At 40.6% G+C, this 18514-nt stretch overlaps 2 protein-coding genes across 4 annotated transcripts; one reads left to right on the top strand and one right to left on the bottom strand.

The window, feature by feature from the left end:
* Positions 1-84: 84 nt before the first annotated feature.
* Positions 85-13842, bottom strand: rabl3 (RAB, member of RAS oncogene family-like 3). 2 transcript variants are annotated; one of them, XM_061723031.1, is made up of 8 exons: positions 13558-13819; positions 12338-12429; positions 9979-10108; positions 9765-9879; positions 9517-9667; positions 5462-5533; positions 437-475; positions 85-251 (listed from the first exon to the last, which is right to left on the bottom strand). In XM_061723031.1, exons 1-8 carry the CDS (start codon positions 13601-13603, stop codon positions 195-197), a joined length of 702 nt encoding a protein of 233 aa, XP_061579015.1. In that variant the 5' UTR covers positions 13604-13819; the 3' UTR covers positions 85-194. The 2 variants fall into 2 exon arrangements, with proteins under 2 accessions (XP_061579015.1, XP_061579016.1); XM_061723032.1 differs by having other exon boundaries at positions 154-251; positions 5462-5558; positions 13558-13842.
* Positions 13843-13915: 73 nt separating this feature from the next.
* On the top strand, positions 13916-17688 carry ptpa (protein phosphatase 2 phosphatase activator). 2 transcript variants are annotated; one of them, XM_061723030.1, is made up of 3 exons: positions 13916-14088; positions 14297-14401; positions 16490-17688. In XM_061723030.1, exon 3 carries the CDS (start codon positions 16548-16550, stop codon positions 17520-17522), a length of 975 nt encoding a protein of 324 aa, XP_061579014.1. In that variant the 5' UTR covers positions 13916-14088; positions 14297-14401; positions 16490-16547; the 3' UTR covers positions 17523-17688. The 2 variants fall into 2 exon arrangements, with proteins under 2 accessions (XP_061579014.1, XP_061579013.1); XM_061723029.1 differs by lacking the exon at positions 14297-14401 and having other exon boundaries at positions 13917-14088.
* The last annotated feature ends 826 nt before the right edge of the window (positions 17689-18514 follow it).

Raw genomic sequence — 18514 nt, forward strand, 5'->3', positions numbered from 1 at the left:
TATGTAATATTTACAAAATCTTCTATTAAAAAAAAATATATTTTAGATGTATCCTTCAATGAATAGCTGTGCAAGATTTGTTGCTGTTTTCCAAGAGCATTTATTGGTATGAGTGTAGACAGAAAGAGGCTTGGTTTCTTTTCCCCCGGAGACGAGACCACCGGACCACCCGGATCTCCTCCAGTCACGGCTTGTCAGTCATAGTGTAAACTTTTGAAGTTGAACCTCTTTCTGTCTGTGAAACCTGTCATCTGTAGCAGAGGAGGGAGAGAGAAGAAAAAGAGTGTTTAAAAGAACACCTCCCCGATGATTTCACACGCCTGTCCTCATGAGTCACAGATGAAATGACATTTTCAAGTGGAGATTTACGAACATACAAACATTTCTGTTTTTTCTTCGTCTTACTTTTTACAGAAGAGAAAGAGAGAACATTCACCTGGCTTGGATCTCTGGTGAAGTATCTCTTCTCTATAACCTGTAAACAGATTTGAAACAGTGCTGAACACATCTCCACCTGGGTGTATTGAAAACAAAGTTTCTGGCCTCATTATCCTCCCTCTGATCGCTACTCTCACTGGTAAGATCTAGTATTTTAATTTGTGTACTTGCCGATAACGAATACCGATACTTCTACCACAACAATAACTAGGCAAAAAATGCTACTTGCAGTAGCATTAGCAAACTCCGTATACTCAGCTTTATGATGCGTCTTGAGATGTTTTATCAAGTTGCTGGTATTAAAGCAGCACAATGTAACTTTCAGCTTTTGTTGAGTTTGGCGGCTCCTTTGGACAAAAGCGGTGGTGCTTTACCAGAAAGAACACTACGTTTCCCATGAGCACCAGCGCGTACTGCCGGAAAGATCCTGTCCCCGTCACGTGCATTTGTTTTGTTAGTGAATGAAGACGGGACGGACTTTTCTGTTTCACCAAGTGAACAGACGGAACGCAAAAAAAAAAGATGTTAAACTGCTGGAAAGGAACTGGAATTTACTGGGATACCTTAAACAAGGAAGCCAGGGAGCAGTATATGGAGAAAATAATGATTATTAACGGTCTGGATCCATATGAAATCCCTACTAAAGAATGGAGCTCCTCGTCGGAGCTCCACTCTTTAGAAGGATTTACTGCCGCAGTTCTGCAGAACCCACGTCACCGGCTACCTTGTTTAGGAGTGTTTGGCAGCTGCTTTGGTAAATGTTTGACTCGCCATGTGTTTCAATAAATTAGTATAATAGTACAACATACAGTACATGTTTTGCATCACTCTTACTTCTCTTTTCTTTTTTTTTGACTGCTATATTATGCTGAAGAGGCTCCGAGGCGTGAGCAATATTTTTGTTTTCCTCGTGAGATTATTTTTTTCCTCTGCAGCTACAAATAGAGTTAATATTTTTTCCTCAACAAACTAGTTTTATCTGAAGATTGGGGTTAATCGCACCTCAGAGAGCTGGCCAGCAACTGCGTTTAGCTGGAGAAGTGGGGAATAAAACCTGTGTTTTGATCCGACCCCGGTCTGTGAGTGTTTGTTTGTGGTTTACTGTGTGGAAGGTGTGTGGTCGTTACAGCCGCGATCCAAACCGAGCCGACGACTCTTTCACTTTTTCACTCTGTTATATCAGATACTTGGCCTCCGTGGTTCTGCCTCCGAGCAGGAAAGCGGTGAAAAGTTAAACCATTAGCGATCTTTTCCCCACGTCTGTTGTGTGGTGCTGCTGCAGCCGCAACGCAGCAACAGGTTCTGCGGAGCTCTGTGCTCCAAGCCCCGCCCATTTTCGTCTCGACTACGAATCGGGAAGGAGGGGGAAGTGACGTATGCCGTAAAGCAGTCAAAGCCGTAAAAATGTGTAGTTTTTTAGTGTGGCAGGGTTCCTACCATGCTCCTCAAAGTTACATAGTGCCAGTGAAGGTGATACAGACCCCTCAGACCATGACAGAGGTTCATTAAACCTGTTGGAAGTTGATGTACCATCACAATGATGATGATGAAATATTAGATTAAGCTGGAAAAGTTACATAGTGCTGCGACGTATTCTCCTTCCCTCCTCTTGACACCTTAGCAGCAGTAGCTTCAGTCTGCCTTGCTTCTGTCGTCCCTTATTTTGAAATATGTCCACACTGCTGACGTCCCGCTGGCATTAATTGTCTCTATGGCTGCGTTTACATGGGAAGTTTAATTCCTCTTTAATTCAGAATTAAAATGTGTAAAAAATGACCATGTAAACACCCATTTCCAAATAAAAATGGCCATTCCGAATTAAACGTAATTCCAGAAATAAGTGGCTTGTTTATTCTGATTTTAAATCAGAATAGAATAATTCCGTGATCAGTGTTGGGGGTAACGCGTTACAAAAGTAACGCAATTACAGTAATGTATTACTATTTGCTGTAACGCAGTAATATAACGCATTACTAATAAATTTTCGGTAATATTTTACTCGTTACAATCTAAGTAACGCGCGTTACAACGCATTTTAACCCGTTTAGCTATTGTTTTTTAAAGAATTCACCAACACCGCGTCCGCGAGACATCCCGACAACAGAAAAAAGCGTTGGGAACGCGGCGCGGCGGAACGTAGCGCCGCTGGACACTGTTTGTGTGGGGACTGTTCAGTGAGCAGAGCCGGCAGGGAAAAGTCAACAGTGCGGCGTGTCCGCGTGTAACCTAAATCTACCATGGTCTCAGCGTTAGGGCTCGCCCCCTTATTAATATATGGGCTTTATACATTTATTAAATATATATGAGCGCGGAGTCGGCGAGGAGCTGCGCGCGGCGAGGACACGAGCCGGGCTCACAGTCAGTCGCGCTGTGAGAGCGGATTTATGGTTCCGCGTTAAATCGACGCAGAGCTTTCGCCGGAGGGTACGCAGTAGTTCGCGTAACCCACGGCATATGGCCTGCGTTGGTGTAACGCGGAACCATAAATCAGCCTTAAACCACACCTGCAGCCCATCAGGAGGAGAGGTTGATTGCTGGTTCGTTTTGTTAACTCTGAGAGCTTTATTGGTTTGTTTGTTAGCTTGCTGGTGTTTTTTTTCTCTCTGGGAGTTATTTATGAAGAAGTTCTGAGTTCCGTGTGAGCAGTATTCGAGTTGAGGGGGGATGAGGGGTGATGTGATGGCACCCCCCCCTGAAATTAAAACGGTCCAAATCCCCCCCCCCCCCCCCCCCCCTGAAATAAAAACAGTCCAAATCATCCCCCCTGAAAGAAAAACGGTCCAAATCATCCCCCCTGAAATAAAAACAGTCCAAATCATCCCCCCTGAAATAAAAACGGTCCAAATCATCCCCCCTGAAATAAAAACAGTCCAAATCATCCCCCCTGAAATAAAAACAGTCCAAATCATCCCCCCTGAAATAAAAACGGTCCAAATCATCCCCCCCTGAAATAAAAACAGTCCAAATCATCCCCCCTGAAAGAAAAACGGTCCAAATCATCCCCCCTGAAATAAAAACAGTCCAAATCATCCCCCCTGAAATAAAAACAGTCCAAATCATCCCCCCCTGAAATAAAAACGGTCCAAATCATCCCCCCTGAAATAAAAACGGTCCAAATCATCCCTGAAATAAAAACGGTCCAAATCATCCCCCCTGAATTAAAAACGGTCCAAATCATCCTCCTGTAAAACTGCCATCCCTCCTTTCCATCCCTTATGTCATTTCATCCATGAATGTGGTTTTACTGCTATTTCAACATTTAGAGTCATCACCAGAAAAATAACACCAGAAAAATAACTTATTTGACAATTTTCACCTGTTTCAAGTAAATTTTCACTTGAAATAAGTAGAAAAATCTACCAGTGGGACAAGATTTATCTTTTTTTGCTATTTTGTTGAAAGTAACTCAAAAGTAATACACAAGTAGTGTAACGCATTACAATTCAGATATAGTAATATTGTAATGTAACTAATTACTTTCAAATGACAGTAACTAGTAATATATAATGTATTATATTTTGGATGTAACTTGCCCAACACTGTCCGTGATCATGTATAAACTCATTCCTCTTTAAATTAATTCCGGTCTTTCTTTCTGCTCGTTCCCTCGCCCGTCTGTCTCCATGATCTTATATTCCGCTGGGCTGGTTTTCCAAACAAAGTTTCAAGATGCAGCAGCAGTAAACGCTGGTCAAGAGCAGAGAACATTTATTTAATAAATAGAAATCATTAAAAGAACAGATGGAAACAGGAAACATTAAAATTGTGAGATTTTCAAAGTTGTAGCGGCTAAGTTAGTTTTTCTTCCGGTAGTTTAACTTCCGGTCCCCCCCCTATCCAATCAGAACCTTCCCAACCCCCAGACCTGGAGAGGAATTGGAGAAAGACCATCAAATGTGTTTTCCATGTAAACCTCAATTCAGAATTACTATTTCCATGTAAACTCAAAGGAAAATAGTTTAATTCGGAATTATTTAATTCGGAATAATTAATTCTGAATTAAAAAACATTATGTAACCGTGGCCAATCTTGCCTGAAACGGCGCTGCCAGTCTCACTCATGTATCACCCTCTTCTCACTCATGTATCACTCTCTTCTCACTCATGTATCACTCTCTTCTCACTCATGTATCACCCTCTTCTCACTCGTGTATCACCCTCTTCTCACTCATGTATCACTCTCTTCTCACTCATGTATCACTCTCTTCTCACTCATGTATCACTCTCTTCTCACTCATGTATCACTCTCTTCTCACTCATGTATCACTCTTTTCTCACTCATGTATCACCCTCTTCTCACTCATGTATCACCCTCTTCTCACTCATGTATCACCCTCTTCTCACTCATGTATCACCCTCTTCTCACTCATGTATCACCCTCTTCTCATCACCGCTGACTGCAGCTCAACATCTCCCCCTAGAGTCGCTAACCAGTAACTACAACAACAATGAAGTATCGGTGCGTGGTATCGGAGAATTTATATGTATATGAGAGCAGTATCGGCCCCAATACCAGTATCATATCTGGGCACCCCTATTCTGTTTTTAAGGATGATTTTATAGATTGTATTTTTCTTTTTGCCGTTAGAAGTTGATTAATAGAAGCTGGACCCCATTTGGTTCAGATCTGGGGAATAATGTGACGTTTGCCTTTTATAAAAGGGGCTGGTGATCTAGGCTTGTTAGGTGTTCTCTAAATAGTTCAGCATAAAACTTATTGAAAACTTATTTGAAGGACAAATATTTTAACAAACTCACTCAATAATAATAATAAAAATGTTTATTTATCAGCACGTTTCTACACCCAAGGTCACATCTAATAAGAAATAAGAAATGTTGAGTAGTTCGGCCTCAGATCAAGAAAATCAAATGATTTAAAATGCAGTAAAGTGGAAGAAGAAAGTGCATCCCCTGTATAAGCTATTCAACTATGAGATTTCTTAGTTATTCCACACATTGCCACTGCTTTGGCATGCTGACCTTAAATCAACTGCACACTGCAAAACCGACAAGAGAAGAGTCACCTTATCAAAGAACCTGCTGAGCTTGACGGCGTTGGATGTTCCTGCAGCGAGGTACCGGGGGTTGGTGCAGTCCTAGAAAACATGCAGCATTAACAGCCTTAATCACACGCACGCACGCACGCTGTTTAATTAAATACTGACCTGCTGGACTCTACTGCCCTTATTTATAAACAACTTGTGCTTGTTATTATTTTACCTCTTTTCTTATCATTTTATTTATTATTTAAGCGTACTCTTAAATTAAATACTTGTGATTTTTGAAAACCGTGCAAAGTTATGGATAAGCCCTGAATGCAGGTATTGTGACGTAGAATTGTGAAATTGGTTTAATTCACCGTACGAATTGTTACAGATTACTTTTGTAATACTGTATTTGACCCGGTCTTTGTACGATTTGACCGTATAGAAACGTAATTCTTGCCATTTTAAGAATGAGATGAACCTGCTGGACTCTAATGCCCTTACTTTTTAACAACTTGTGCTTCTTATTATTTTACCTCTTTTATAATTTTATTTCATTTTATTTGTTATTTACTGTTTAATTGTGTCTTGCTGCTTTTAATGTTGATGTAAAGCACTTTGAATTACCTTGTGTTGAATTGTGCTGTACTAATTTCCTTGCCTTTTAGAGTGACTCATGTTGTGTTTAAAACCACTAGATGTCAGCAAAGTCCAACATTTCAGAACGTACACAGGAAGGCTAAAGTGCTGCAGTTCTCTAATAAACCTGGGGACAGATGCGTATCAAAGAAAGACCTTGCCTTTACACTAATATGTGCTTAAACTGTGCAGCACTTCCCGTACCAGCGTAACTTTAACGGCAGGATTAATCCCACTTGTTGACGTTGGTCTGATAACAGTGAGATTCATTCAGCCGTTCCTTATGTTCTTCTTCTGATCCGTTTGTTTCTTATCTCCCTGATCAGTTTTCATTTTAAAGAGTTATTTTTCTATCAAAATATTTTAATTATAAAGGAGGAAACTCTTTCAGACCTGAAAACTATTACCTATATCATATTATCTGTGACAGAACCATCACTCCGTACGACTCGTATTGTATATTCCCTTCAAACATGTTTCCTGCCAAACATTAAGGTGTAAGATGTACACGGCATCGCTTACTATTAGCAATCAATATCAGGATATTGATTGCAAAGAGTAGGCGATGCCGTGTACATGTGACAAGATTCTGAACCCTTCTTCTCCTTTGAAAAGGAGGGTTTCTAGCCACAGGAGCTTAACTCCCTGGTATAATTCAGATATCCGCATGTTGAAACAAAACGTGCGTAAAATGGAAAGGAAGTGGTACTCCTGTAAGTCTGTAGACTCCTATCGTGAATGGAAAGATATTCTAATAGTATATAAAAAAGCCATTCGCAAAGCCAGAACAGCTTATTATTCATCGGTGATAGAGGATAACAAAAGTAACCCACGTTTTCTGTTCAGCACTGTAGCCAGGCTGACAAAGAGTCACAACTCTGTTGAGCCGTGCATTCCTGCAGCTCTCAGTAGTGACGACTTTATGAGCTTCTTTAACAGTAAAATCACGAGAATTAGAGAAGAAATCAACCAGCCGGTTGTAGGTGTTTCTTCAGCTTTAGCGACTTCCCTAGGCTCTGACTTGACTCTAGACTGTTTTGATCCTATAGACCTCCCTGAGCTGACTTCACTCGTTAATAGAGCTAAGTCAACCACATGTATGTTAGACCCCATCCCGACTCGACTATTCAAAAATGTTTTTTCTCTTATTGGTACGACAATACTGGACCAAATTAACCTATCCCTAAGTTTAGGATATGTACCACAGGTTTTCAAAGTCGCAGTAATTAAACCTTTACTTAAAAAACCTTCCCTTGACCCAGACACCTTAGCTAATTATAGACCAATTTCCAACCTTCCATTTGTGTCTAAAATTCTGGAAAAGGCAGTTTCAAGCCAGTTATGTGACTATTTGTATAGAAATGATCTGTTTGAAGTCTTTTAGTCAGGGTTCAGAATGCATCATAGCACAGAGACAGCACTGGTTCCAGTCACGAATGACCTCCTTATGGCCTCAGATAAGGGATTAGTGTCCATACTGGTTCTACTGGACCTCAGATAAGGGATTAGTGTCCATACTGGTTCTACTGGACCTCAGATAAGGGATTAGTGTCCATACTGGTTCTACTGGACCTCAGATAAGAGATTAGTGTCCATACTGGTTCTACTGGACCTCAGATAAGGGATTAGTGTCCATACTGGTTCTACTGGACCTCAGATAAGGGATTAGTGTCCATACTGGTTCTACTGGACCTCAGATAAGGGATTAGTGTCCATATTGGTTCTACTGGACCTCAGATAAGGGACTAGTGTCCATACTGGTTCTACTGGACCTCAGATAAGGGACTAGTGTCCATACTGGTTCTACTGGACCTCAGATAAGGGATTAGTGTCCATACTGGTTCTACTGGACCTCAGTGCTGCTGTTGACCCTGTAGATCAGCATTTTACTGCACAGGTTAGAGCATGTTGTTGGGATTAAAGGGACAGCTCTACGTTGGTTTAAATCATATCTATCTGACAGGTTCCAGTTTGTTCATGTACATGAGGTTTCTTCAGAACAGTCAAGGGTCTGTTATGGTGTTCCGCAGGGTTCAGTGCTAGGGCCAATCTTGTTCAGTTTACACATGCAGCCATTGGGAAGTATAATCCAGAATCACGGCATTAACTTTCATTGTTATGCTGATGATACGCAGCTCTACTTGTCTATGAAACCGGATGAAACAGAACCGTTAGTTAAACTTCAGGCATGTCTTAGGGACATCAAGGACTGGATGTCCAGAAATTTCTTGCTTCTAAATTCAGATAAAACAGAGGTTATCATTCTTGGTCCAGAGCATCTTAGGAAGGGACTAGATGGTGTTGCGATGGCTTCCAGTGCAACTGTGAGAAACCTTGGTGTTATTTTCGATCAGGATTTGACGTTTAAACCATATGTTAATCAGGTTTGTAAAATAGCATTTTTCCATCTCAGTAATATCTCAAAGATTAGGAAAACTCCTCTCGCTATATGCTTGCTGACATCCAGGCCTGCGCCTAGAGACAACTTCTGTTGTAATAGATGCTATAGAAATAAAATTGAAACTTGAAATGTACATTTTAGCTTATTTTATGCAGAAAGGATATTGCTTCTTTTCGAGTATGTGAGGCCCTGTAGCACCCTATAATGTAATAATTTCACCCTATAATGTAATAATTTCACCCTATAATGTAATAATTTCACCCTATAATGTAATCATTTCACCCTATAATGTAATAATTTCACCCTATAATGTAATAATTTCACCCTATAATGTATTAATTTCCTGAAAATGTAATAACGCCTGAAAATGGAATAAAATGTGCACTTAACTCTATCAAAAATGTTAAAAAAAACCCAATAATGTAATAACTTCACCAATAATGTAATAAAATATCCTGACGGATATTGTAATAACATTTTTACCAACAACTACAGTATTACCTTATTACATTATTGGGAATTTATTACATGGTACTCAAAGTCTGTAATTTAACCCAATAATCATTCTGGTGTTTCAAATCCAGCGTATATAACATTCTTAGATACTTAAAACACAAAATGTAGAACTCTGGACTGAAAATGAACATATATATTACATTATTTGTCAAGTATTACATTATCAGTTTTGGAAAAAAAAGTAAAAAAAGACCCACCTGAAAATGTAATAAATTCCCAATAATGTAATAAGGTATTACATTATTGGTAAAAATGTTATTACAATATCAGTCAGGATATTTTATTACATTATTGGTGAAGTTATTACATTATTGGGTTTTATTACATTTTCGATTGAGTTAAGGGCAAATTTTATTACATTTTCAGGAAATGATTACATTATAGGAAATGATTACATTATAGGAAATTATTACATTATAGGAAATTATTACATTATAGGAAATTATTACATTATAGGGTACTACAGGCCGTCTGTGTAGTATGTGTGTCATTTCACAGATTCGTGTTCTGCAAAGAAAGAAGAAAAAGAAACACCTACCAGATTGATCTCCTCTGCGTTGAAATCTTCAGACAGGAACGCTGTCCGGCTGAGAACTTCACTCCGCTTGTTGTCGGATATCTGATCAAACTTGGTCCCGATTAGCAGCAACGGCACCGGGTTCTCAGCAAACTGCTCTCTGTCGTAGTCACTACGTCCATCACAGGGAAACCAAACAGTCATCACAAATAACTCATTCATATCTCTTTTTGTCAACAGAAATGCTCCCATGTGAGAACCAAACGTACCCGTTGGACACGATGACTCCCGTCGGGGAGGAATCCCTGTTCAGAGCCTCCAACGACCAGCGGTAAAGATTCTGAGAGGATTTCTTATTCGTCAAATCCTGTACCAATATAATTCCTACAAAACAAATCCACCAAATGAAAGAGCACAAAAGAATAAAACATCACAATTGGTGATTTCATTTTCATTTAAATGAACATATGAGATCTGGTTCACCATTTACTGAGTTGTAAAAGACTGCTCGAGTGCTCTTGATGCTGCTGGCGCTGCCGACCGATCCCCCCACGTCCCAGAGCTCGATGTAGAAGGTCTTCTCCTCCGGCGTGCCCTCTTTATAGTCCTGGACCTGAACCGGATCACGATTTCATCACTCACTTACTGGATTTACCCAGAAATCAGCATTAATGACAGTTTAAAAATGTGTACATTTACCAGTTTTTGAATGGTGCCTACAGTTAGTTTTGGGAGAAAAGGTGCATTTCTATTAATATCAATACAGGACTGTCTCAGAAAATTAGAATATTGTGATAAAGTTCTTTATTTTCTGTAATGCAATTAAAAAAACTAAAATGTCATACATTCTGGATTCATTACAAATCAACTGAAATATTACAAGCCTTTTATTATTTTAATATTGCTGATTATGGTTTACAGTTTAAGATTAAGATTCCCAGAATATTCAAATTTTTGAGATAGGATATTTGAGTTTTCTTAAGCTGTAAACCATGATCAGCAATATTAAAATAATAAAAGGCTTGCAATATTTCAGTTGATTTGTAATGAATCCAGAAAGTATGACATTTTTGCATTAGAGGAAATAAAGGACTTTATCACAATATTCACATTTTCTGAGACAGTCCTGTACATCTCTAATTGCAAATGTTGTTTAATGAAATACAAATATAAATACAACACTCAATTTAAATGTAAAACGGTGTGACTGCAGTCTGAATAGAGTGAATGTGCATGACGTCACAGATGCGACTTCACAGCGGGTTATGCCCACTGAGTGTCAGAAAGACTGAGTGTCAGAAAGACTGAGTGTCAGAAAGACTGAGTGTCAGAAAGACTGAGTGTCAGAAAGACTGAGTGACAGAAAGACTGAGTGTCAGCGTAAACCTTCAGTTTGAGCAACTGGAAAACATCTAAAATGGGAAAGAGCTGTTGTGGGATCGACTGTACTCATAGATTTAACAAGAAATCAGAGTTATAGTTTTACAGACTGCTGAAAAATAAGCTTAAGAGAGACAAATGGGTCGCTGCAATTCACAGAAACAACTGGATTCCAGACACTGAAACGTGGATTTGTGGTTCCTATTTTGTATCAGGTAATGTTGGATTTTTGGGTAGCTAACGTTAAACGGTCAAATCATAAAGTTCGGTGTCCTCATCACTTTAATTTCTACAACAAATCCTGCCTTGAAGTCAGACCAAGCGTCAAGACTTTTGTAAGCCTTCAAGCTTTGCTTCGTGTATTTCCCCGGCGTAGAAATTAAGTTCATATAAATATCAGGAAACTGGATTGGTGGTCAAATATTAATGTCCATGGACCACTGGTTCTTGGTAACTGTACCAAATATTAATGTCCATGGACCACTGGTTCTTGGTAACTGTACCAAATATTAATGTCCATGGACCACTGGTTCTTGGTAACTGTACCAAATATTAATGTCCATGGACCACTGGTTCTTGGTAACTGTACCAAATATTAATGTCCATGGACCACTGGTTCTTGGGGTAACTGTACCAAATATTAATGTCCATGGACCACTGGTTCTTGGTAACTGTACCAAATATTAATGTCCATGGACCACTGGTTCTTGGTAACTGTACCAAATATTAATGTCCATGAACCACTGGTTCTTGGTAACTGTACCAAATATTAATGTCCATGGACCACTGGTTCTTGGTAACTGTACCAAATATTAATGTCCATGGACCACTGGTTCTTGGTAACTGTACCAAATATTAATGTCCATGGACCACTGGTTCTTGGTAACTGTACCAAATATTAATGTCCATGGACCACTGGTTCTTGGTAACTGTACCAAATATTAATGTCCATGGACCACTGGTTCTTGGGGTAACTGTACCAAATATTAATGTCCATGGACCACTGGTTCTTGGGGTAACTGTACCAAATATTAATGTCCATGGACCACTGGTTCTTGGTAACTGTACCAAATATTAATGTCCATGGACCACTGGTTCTTGGTAACTGTACCAAATATTAATGTCCATGGACCACTGGTTCTTGGTAACTGTACCAAATATTAATGTCCATGGACCACTGGTTCTTGGGGTAACTGTACCAAATATTAATGTCCATGGACCACTGGTTCTTGGGGTAACTGTACCAAATATTAATGTCCATGGACCACTGGTTCTTGGGGTAACTGTACGGGTCACTGTCAAGTCCAACTGCCTTTAATTTAAGCTGATAATCAGCTGTTATTCCGTCTTCTCCAATAGTTGCAGCTGTTTTTACCACTCAGTGCAGTAAGGGGGCTGGTCCAGTGGGGAAGTGACATCAATACATTATTAGTTAAATCAGAAAGGTGTTTGAGCTGCTTACCCGTACATCCACAGAACAGCCAACGGTCCATGAAGGATTTCCTAAGACTTGATTCTGGCAGAGCAGGTGGACCAGGGAAGACTTCCCCACCCCTGGAAACGACAAGAAACGGAGGTGGATGACCAACATCCTCTCAGGAGAAATGGAGCTGACAGAAAAGACTCGCAGGTTAGGTACAATGTTTGGTTTGGCAGATGCCCTTTTACAAAAATTTAACACAGTTTTCTGAAGACTTAATGAGATTTTTGAGATCCTTCAAAATCCTGAGAGTAAGAATTGTAAGAATTGTTACTAACTCTCCACGTTTAACACCATCCACACATCTGTTTAAAACATTACAAATACACATAATTACTCCTATGTGGGATCAATAATGTTCTTATTTTTTGCCATCTCAGAAAATTAAATATATTATATTTGGTGTCTAACTGTTTCCCAAGTATATTAGTGTGTGTGTGAATGAATAAATGAGACGTAAAACTTTCTTTGTAGAAAGGCTCTTTATAAGTCCATTATTTATAAGTCCATTAACTTGTATTAGTTTACAGCGCAGTCTTGAACATCCAATATGGCGGCGACGTTGACGTATCACAGCAGCTCCATGGGAGGAGGAGACATGTCTATGGATACGTATATGTCATAAGTTTAATATTAAGTATAATAATATTATTATATAATATTAATATTGGTATATAATAATATATTATATAATGTCATCTTGTTTGGGCCAGGATAAACGGGAAAGAGTGGAGCGGTGCTGCTACTGCTGCTGTTACCATGGTAACAGCTGCTGCTGCTGCTGTGACAGGAGCTGTTACCATGGTAACAGGAGTTGTTACCATGGTAACAACTCCCCTTCCCAACAGCAGGAAGTGCCGTGTGTCTCTGAGTAATACGCCCCAATTAATGCATACTACTGATATTTACTCAAAAGTGTGCCAACTTAAGTATACTTTTTGAGTATATACTGCTTAGTATGGCATTTCGGACGCCCCGTGTACTGCTCTCACCTCCTGTCAGACCTGTGGATAATGACTGAAAGAACAAGATTGAGCCAAAACATCAACACAAGCAGCCCAGGCTGGCAAAGTGCTGCTCAATCAACATCACTGTATACATGCTATCCAGTTATTTAAGTTTTCTTTAAGTCCATATTAAAGATATTAAAACACGTTTGGACTGAAAGGTTTGAAAGTCATTAAAATGACTAAATGACTTACCAGAATCTCCTAAAACTAACACTTTCACCCTGTCAAGAGAAGCCATGTTCGATGACGACGTCTCGGTGTTGTGACAAATTCTGTTCCCCAGCCTAGATGGTTCCCTCCGTCAAAACATGTCAGGGACGACAGGGTTGGTTGAGCTACGGAAAGCGTGGAGGGTCAAAACTCAAACTTTGCTTGTTGAACGTGAGCAGACAGGATATAAAGAAACGTCAGGTCTGATAATAATAATATGAGAATAAGAATAAGAATAAGAATAATTTCTACTAGTTTAGAATACTTGGACCTTCACACTTCCCGTCGTAGCATTGAGTGCGCCCCATGGATGTATTATAAAACGCGTCGCGTGGGGGCGGGGCCTTGGTTGCCAGGCCGGAAGTGGCAGGGGGGAACAGATCTTTTGGCTAACAGAATTTTGCGTTACACTGAAAAAACCCTGTAAAACTCTCCGCCTTTCAAACCACTTTCCTAACGCTGACTGGTTAAGGAAATACCAACCCGACTGAAGGAGATTGCAGCAACTCGTTGGTTAGTCAATCAATCACATGTTTTTGTATTGGCTCCAAAATGTATTTTGTTTGAGGTGGCCAATGGCGATTTTAGCTCCTTTTTCCCTCCCTTTCCGGGGTTGTGTACTCGAATTAAGTAGTGAAGCGTGTAAGCAGAGCGTGTAACGTGCAGGAGAAGGGGTTAAAAGTGTTGATTGATTGTTTCTCTGGCACTGAAATGACTGAAGGAAGCGGCTGCTGGATCTCGGTGTAGCAGTGAAACCGGTGTTCTGCGCGTGCGCAGAACCACAAAGTAGCATTTCTCGAAGGGAGCAAGGATCGGCAGAACACCGGTAAGCTCAGTCCCACCAGTCTTAGCTAAGGACAGGTACTTAAATGTTATTGTAAATGTAGTTCAAACGAGGTTAACTATTCCAAGTAGTATTAAAATATGGTACTAATGGGTACTGTATAGGGGCTTTTTGTTAGCTGTTTTGAATTTTTTTTCTTCCTTTATTTAAATCTGTAAATACAATGAAAGATTAAGATCAAAGGCATAATACAAATACAGATAGATTCCAACACCAAATTGAAAAGAAATAAACCAAAAACATATATAAAGGACAAGACCGTTAAATGTAAATTAAGAAGATAAATTAATAAAAATTAAGATTTCATGTTAACAAATTGAGCGATTTACAGATGCCGATGGTCTTTTGTGCCTTTTGTGTTTTTCCATGGCTAGATCGTCCTCATATATTGTTCAAGTTCTTTTTTGAGTATAAAGAGTTTAGGCTTTCTATGGATGAATTTGCACTTATGTATGTGAAACCAAAAATAACATTCTTATAATAAAGATGAAAATCAGAAAAGACAGAATCAGCAATAAACTTGTGGAAGTCCCTCCAGAATTTACAAGTGAAGTCACATGACCAGAATAAGTGAGAATATGTTTCAGGATGCCTTTGGCAAAAAGAACAATTAACATCTATATCATTCTTAAATTTTGATCAATATTGTTTTGCAGGGTGGCTGTTGAATAGTTGGGTCCTGACCAGTTTCTATAGAGTAACTGCTTCATTCACCCGTCCAGATCTGCTACTTTGTGCTTCTGATTTTCAAAGTTTGATTGCCATGGCCATAATTTTATGCATCCCTTCAGTCCACGCTGCAGTTAACGATGAGTAACATCCTCAAAATAAATTAAAAAAAAAAAAATATATATATATATATATACACACACACACACAAGCCAGCAGAGATAATTTTCGATGCTTCCCGTGCCCTGAATGCATCAAGTGACGGGAGCATTATTTGATAGGATGTTACTGGACTATCCAATTATGCTACCCCTGAAATATTGACTTTAAATGGATGCTCAACATTGTCTGCATTCACAAGAAAGCCGAAAAAAAGTTCATAGATTGTTAATATATCTGTGTTTCTCATTCACCATTATTCAAATCTATTTCTAAGCTATTTAATCGTATTCTGAAGTATCATATAACTCTGAGTTATCAGTTATACTGTAAAGGCCTATGTCTTGTGCTTATATAGTTTTGTGAATTATTGTTATTTATTTTTTCTTGTTTTTAGGAGGGGGGAGTCGCTTATAAGCCTTTGGGGTTTTTATGACCTCTCCTGCACATCCTTTCTTAACTTTTTTTCCTCTGTGTAATGTTCCTTTTTACGAGTGCAAGAAATCCCCCCCCTGTAAAACTGCCATCCCCCCTTTCCATCCCTTATGTCATTTCCTCAATGAATGTGGTTTTACTGCTATTTCAACATTTAGAGTCATCACCAGAAAAATAACTTATTTGACAATTTTAACCCGTTTCAGGAAAATTTTAACTTGAAATAAGTAGAAAAATCTGCCAGTGGAACAAGATTTATCTTCTCATTACAAGCAAAAAAATCTTGTTACACTGGCAGATTTTTCTACTTATTTCAAGTGAAAATCTACTTGAAACAGGTGAAAATTGTTGTTTTTTCCAGTGATGAGTCTTGTTTTAAGTGTAATGAGATTTTTTTTACTAAAATGAGACATTTTAACTAGAAATAAGACAAATATTCTTGTTAAGATTGTGAGTTTTTGCAGTGATCCATGTTACTTATCCTGTGAAGGACAGAGTCATATTGATAAGTTCAGAAAAGTGTTTTTTATTGTTGTGTTTTGATGTATTTGATGTAAGCCCAGTGGATATTTAAAGCTTACAGAAGGCTGCATTTAACTGCTGCTATGTCATTCCTGCAGTATTTCTGCAGGTGTTTTGGTCACTGCTATTATTTGTAATATATTATATTATTTGTAATCAGCACAAATGATCTGTCCCCATATGATCAAATCCACCATCCCCCCTGATTGTTTTTTACAACTCCAGTACTGTGTGTAGTATTCTGAGCATCTATTAACCCCTGTGTTTCTGTGATGGCGTCGGTAGGGGGCGCCAGAGCACCAGTCGTAAAGTTGGAGGCACGGGAGAAGAAGTCCAGCTGGCCATGGCGGAAGCAGAGCAGCAAGCAGACGGCCCCCCCGACCCCGGCCCCGGCCCTGGGCCCGGGCCCCCCTACGTGATCCCCAGGAAGGAGATCAGCACGGTGCCGGACATGGCCAAGTGGAAGCGCTCCCAGGCCTACGGGGACTACATGGGCTTCGTGCTGAGCCTGAACGAGGCGGTGCGGGGCAGGAAGCTCTCCTGCGCCGCCCCCCCCGCCTCCCCGACCGTGGAGAAGCTCCTGGACCTGCTGGGGACCCTGGAGCTGTGGATCGACCAGACGCCCCCGCTGGAGCAGCCGTCCCGCTTCGGCAACCGCGCCTACCGGACCTGGTACTCCCGGCTGGAGCGGGAGGCGGAGGCCCTGGTGGCCGCCGTCCTGCCCCCCGACAAGGCGGCGGCCGCCCCGGAGATCGCTGAGTACCTGAAGGAGTCGGTGGGGAACCCCACGCGCATCGACTACGGCACGGGCCACGAGGCGGCCTTCGCCGCCTTCCTGTGCTGCCTGTGCAAGGTGGGGGCCCTGGGGGCCGAGGACCGGCTGGCCATCGTGTTTCAGGTGTTCCAGCGCTACCTGGGGGCGGCGCGGCGGCTGCAGCGCACCTACCGCATGGAGCCGGCCGGCAGCCAGGGGGTGTGGGGGCTGGACGACTTCCAGTTCCTGCCCTTCATCTGGGGCAGCTCCCAGCTGGTAGACCACCCCACCCTGGAGCCGCGGCACTTCGTCCAGGAGAAGGTGGTGAGCGAGTTCCACCACGACTACATGTTCCTGGACTGCATCAAGTTCATCAACGAGATGAAGACGGGCCCGTTCGCCGAGCACTCCAACCAGCTGTGGAACATCAGCGCCGTGCCGGCCTGGGCCAAGGTCAACCAGGGCCTGCTCAAGATGTACCGGGCCGAGTGTCTGGAGAAGTTCCCCGTCATCCAGCACTTCAAGTTCGGCTCCCTGCTCTCCATCCAGCCCGTGGAGCCTTGAAGCCCACAACACCCCCGGTGTCAAGAAAAAAAACCTCAGCCTTCCAAAACAAATCCCCCTTTCATCCTTTCTTCTTCGGTGGTACCATCTCCGGTTACTCCGGAGTTTGTTTTTATTTGTTAGAACTTCAAAATTCAATAAAAATGAATTAAAAAAATGATAATAAGCAGTTAATAATGACTGTTATTGTTGACTCGTTTCAAGTTGTTCAAATGCTGCTAAGAAATGCTTAAATGAACATTAAAATCATATATTTTGTAAGCAAAAAAAAAAAATTGCAAGTTCGGCTCCCTGCTCTCCATCCGCCCCGTGGAGCCTTGAAGCCCACAACACCCCGGTGTCAAGAAAAAAAACATCACCCTTCCAAAAAAAAATCCCCCTTTCATCCTTTCTTCTTCGGTGGTACCAAATCTCCGGTTACTCCAGAGTTTTTTATTTGTTAGAACTTCAAAATTCAATAAAAATGAATAAAAAAAAAATATAAGCAGTTAATAATGACTGTTATTGTTGACTCGTTTCAAGTTGTTCAAATGCTGCTAAGAAATGCTTAAATAAACATTAAAATCATATATTTTGTAAACAAAACAAAAGAAAAGTTGGAAGCCCGTTTGCCCCAGGTGAAACCCACATAAAGTGTTCTATTTATTTGGAGAATTAGCTGTCAATATCCAAGAATAGTACATGTAGGGTCGCCACCTTTCAGAAATAGAAATAAGGAACGCCACAATTTCAGCAGCGAAGGCGCCAAAAAAAGGGACGTCCCCAAAACTTCTAAACTGCATAGAAATGTATCTATTTTATATGAAAAAACAAAATGCTTTGGTTTAAAGTTTAAAGTGCTTTAATAGCATTGAACTTGCGTGACTGTGCAGACAAACAACCATACTAGCAACTGAAATATCCTCCTGTAGGCGACTATTTTTATTTGTATATTTTAGTTTAGGATTTTTGGACCTTCACACTTCCCGTCGGAGCATCGAGTGCGCACGCGT

This window comes from Cololabis saira, chromosome 6 (genome assembly GCF_033807715.1).
Source record: "Cololabis saira isolate AMF1-May2022 chromosome 6, fColSai1.1, whole genome shotgun sequence".
Classification (NCBI taxonomy): domain Eukaryota; kingdom Metazoa; phylum Chordata; class Actinopteri; order Beloniformes; family Belonidae; genus Cololabis; species Cololabis saira.

Coding starts and splice junctions, on each gene's coding strand:
- rabl3 (XM_061723031.1), bottom strand. CDS start 13,603: ATGGCTTCTCTTGACAGGGTGAAAGTGTTAGTTTTAGGAGATTCTG. Junction 9,880..9,978: donor CTTTTACAACTCAGTAAATG/GTGAACCAGATC, acceptor TTTGTTTTGTAG/GAATTATATTGGTACAGGAT. Junction 5,534..9,516: donor ACGCAGAGGAGATCAATCTG/GTAGGTGTTTCT, acceptor CATGTTTTCTAG/GACTGCACCAACCCCCGGTA.
- ptpa (XM_061723030.1), top strand. CDS start 16,548: ATGGCGGAAGCAGAGCAGCAAGCAGACGGCCCCCCCGACCCCGGCCCC.